Source organism: Sinocyclocheilus anshuiensis, unplaced genomic scaffold (genome assembly GCF_001515605.1).
Source record: "Sinocyclocheilus anshuiensis isolate Anshui unplaced genomic scaffold, SAMN03320099.WGS_v1.1 scaffold129, whole genome shotgun sequence".
NCBI lineage: Eukaryota > Metazoa > Chordata > Actinopteri > Cypriniformes > Cyprinidae > Sinocyclocheilus > Sinocyclocheilus anshuiensis.
In genome coordinates this window covers 383,353-387,133 of record NW_015537946.1, presented here as the reverse complement: position 1 = coordinate 387,133, position 3,781 = coordinate 383,353, and the positions used below count along the sequence as shown (strand labels likewise).

At 36.6% G+C, this 3,781-nt stretch overlaps 1 protein-coding gene across 2 annotated transcripts in view; it reads left to right on the top strand.

Annotated features, from left to right (window-relative positions):
* The window catches only part of LOC107664075 (zinc transporter ZIP9), a 29,494-nt gene that overhangs the window by 6,293 nt on the left and 19,420 nt on the right, over window positions 1-3,781 (top strand). For both annotated transcript variants that reach the window (XM_016454536.1, XM_016454527.1), the window contains exon 2: window positions 2,651-2,759. In XM_016454536.1, coding sequence (XP_016310022.1) covers window positions 2,651-2,759 — 109 coding nt within the window. The remainder of the gene's footprint in view (window positions 1-2,650; window positions 2,760-3,781) is intronic.

Here is a 3,781-nt window from a genome sequence, read left to right as displayed (position 1 = left end):
GTCACCCGTGTAAATATCGAATCAGCTTTCCAGCGCTGGAGAGAACTCAAGGAGCGGGAAGGCCTGCGATCGGACGCAGAGGTTGCTTTGTTTCTTCTCGATAGGTGAGTAACACCGTGTCTCCATCAGACGCAACAGATGTCGCGCCGCGCAGCAACAGCTAAAGTCTGTCTATACTGGATGCGATAAAGCGACCGCTGAAAATCATTTGAAATTTGTGTCAATACGTCATAAACAGAACGCAGCAGCAATTTTTTGTCGGGGATTTGTCGTGTCGTGCTGCATCCAGTGTAGACAGCATCACTGATTATAATGAGTTCTATAATATTTTGTCGCGCTGCTCCCGTCCGGTTAGGGCTGGGCGATATAGCTAAAAAAAGTATCAACGATATAATGTTTCATATCGTTCGGTATCGATAATTATTGACATTTTTTTATAACCTTTTTTAAAACAAAGAGCAATAGAAGAAATGTTTAAATTTAACCACTGTATTTTTAAATTAACCCAGTTTATTGAGACAAACAACAAATATTTTTTGTTTTAACAATCAAACACAAAATAAAAATTAAACATATCTAATTTGTTTTAAATGCAGATTAAATAGGTTTTAAGGAAACTTTTGTCTTGTCTCCCGAGGCCACAGGAGGGCGCAATGAACAAAATAATGCAGCGCATTTAAATTGTCAACGCAAGGAAGTAACTCTATAAAAAATTTGCATTACGTCTAAATTAACTCATAAAAATCTAATATAATTGCATAAATTGCATAAACAATTATGAACAAAACAGCATCATGTATTTATGCATTGCTTAATCCATAGAGCCGAAGTCATTGTGCTTCTATATTTCTCTAATATTCTGAATGAATAACGCAGCAGCGGCGCGTCTCGTGGACTAGACTAACAAAACATTAAAATGCAACAACGTTGATTACATCATCACCGCATCTCGCGTGCCACTGATGACGCTCCCTGATGCACACCTAACATTGCAAATGTTTATTTTAAATTCGACTAATATTCATTCTTTATTTACAATCTCCTTATCACAGGCAGGCACAGCACTCATTTCAGCATGTGTTCGTGTCTGTGTGTGCTGTGTGCATCACACTCATAGCATGTGCCCATATCGTGCGCTATATCGAACATTTTTTCTATCGTTATCGAAGAAGGTGTACCGTCGATAAATATCGATACCGTTTTATCGGCCAGGCCTATGCTGATTAGGGCTGAAACGATTAGTTGACATTATTGACAATGTCGAAAATAAAAAATTGTCGACCAATATTTTTGTTGTCGAGTAGTCGTTTGATCTCATATGGCCTAATGTAAGAGCCTGCAATAACGCGGTTTGACCAGTGTGGCGCTGTAGCGCAAGACTGTAATTCAGCTCTCCTGATGCAATTCAAGAGAAGACCGCTTCAGTTCAGAGCAAACGCAGCCGAACCTGAGGCTGCTGAGCGGCGTTTGGATGAATATGTAAATATAGATTGTGCGCTTTCCTCTCAATAATGAAATAAACACAACAGAAATGGACAGCGGTGAGAAAGCAGCAGTTTAAAACGCATCTGAGAACAGCGATGTGGATGTTTGCAGGAGCTCTGCAGTTCGGTACTTCGGTAAAGTCCAGTCACGTCACGTTTATTTATATAGTACTTTATGCAATAGATAGCCTTAAATCAAGCAGCTTTACAGTATTAAACATGAAAAACTAGAGTCAGTGTCGCTTTCAGTTAGAATTACAACTTGATTTTTTGTGATAAAGCAGCTCTCCAGTGTGGAGCTAGCTAATGATGAAATATTTTTATTAGTGGGGGAAAAAACGTTTCATTAAAGTTATAGTTTGGTTTGTAGAGATCAAAGCTTGATGACTAAAGCTCAAAGCTCAGGACTTTTTTTGATTATCATAACCCTATAAGGTATTTTAACAGAGATTATGTTGTGAATAAAATAGTTTATCCAAAAATAAAACGTCTTATCACGTAACCTTTATTTTGTTTCTTATTCATTTGACTTACAAAAAGAGATTTTAGGCAGAATGACGTGTCATTCAGTTACTTTCTCATATAGCTAATTAAATGGTGAATAAGAGTTTCTCTGCCATCTAATTTTGTGTGCCAAATATATTTATTTGTATACATTTATTTTATAATTGTAATTACATAATATGACTTTCAAAAGCTGAAGTGATTACCTTAATTTATTTGTCAGAATATGTATAACTCAATATTTTAACTAATTGCAAAAGCTGAATAATCAATAAATGTCTACTGATTAATCAGCGAAATAATCGATGATCAGTTGATTAATCATTCTAATAATCGTTAGATTAATCGATTGTCAAAATAATCGTTTGTTGCAGCCCTAATGCTGATGATCTCAAAATTGCTAAATATTATTTAATTTATCTGCCTGGCCATTTTATTGCTCTGTCTGTGGTGATTATGGCTCTGGTTTTGTCCCAGATTAAGTCTGGGTTTGAATGAGTGCTGCGATTTGTACCAGCACGCTTGTCTTGATGAATATATTTTTAAGCTATTTTTAATGATATCCAGCTTATGCACATGAAGTTGACCTGATATCAACCCAACCTAAATACATAATTGTGTGACCTAAATACACGTTTTTGTGATAACTGTTCTATCTTCAGGAGAAGCTGAAGTTGGTGACAGTGTTGGGAGCAGGGCTGTTGTGTGGCACTGCACTGGCTGTCATTATTCCAGAGGGAGTTCATGCACTCTATGAGGAAATGCTGGAAGGTGAGATTCGAGTTTATGCTTCAGTTGATGCATTTGATTCCTTCTCTATTTAATGCAGAAAATAATTCAAAGATTTGGGCTATGGGTGTGCAATATCACGATTTTTGATCGTGGACACTTAAAATGTCTCCACGATCTGCTTTTGAAGAAATGTCGCAGTATTGTGCTACAGCGCACATCAGTTGCAGTTCTGGCTCCTCCGTCTCAGTATACTGTACAACTCGACATAAATTCACGTCAAATGTTAACTCAGCGGTATAGTTACGCTCACAGGACATTGCACTTTGCAATCATTTTTGCATGTGCTTTTAAAGCCTTGCAGGTTTCACATTTCACCTGAAGCGTCACAGGGCTCGCAAAATTTCAAAATCCGTTAAAAGGATTTTACACGCAGCGCCGCTCATCAATGTCAGTTCCAGAGCAGTGGACCAATCAGAAGAGTGCGGAGGCGGAGCAAGCGTGGCAGGGCTCGCAAAATTTCTAAACCCCTGGTAGCCCTTCGGGCAAGCATTCTTCAGATTTTGCTAGCCCAAAAATGAATTTAACTAGCCCGAATAAAAGATATTGTATTTTTTCTTCAAATAACAAGTCAAGAGAGTAGGGGTGCAACGGATCACAAATCTCACGGTTCGGATTATATTACATTATCATATCACATTTTGAGTCACAGATCGGATTATTTTTCAGATAAGCAAAAAAAAATATCTTAATATGTTAAAAATATAATATTCTTTATAATTTAAGTAACACTTATTATTTAAAGAACAATTTACTACTTCGATACCACAGCAAAACTAGTAGCATATAGGGATGTAACGATTCACTCAACTCACGATGTGATATGATTCACGATACTGATTTCACAATACAATTTTCTGACAATTTATTTTTTAACAAAATGAGATTTAAGACAGATTTTAAAAAAGGTGTCCTTTTGTTATTTCTCAGACCAAAAGGCTGCACATTACTTTGTGAAATTGAAAATGTCAAACAATATACTAACTTGAAATTTTAAAACAAAT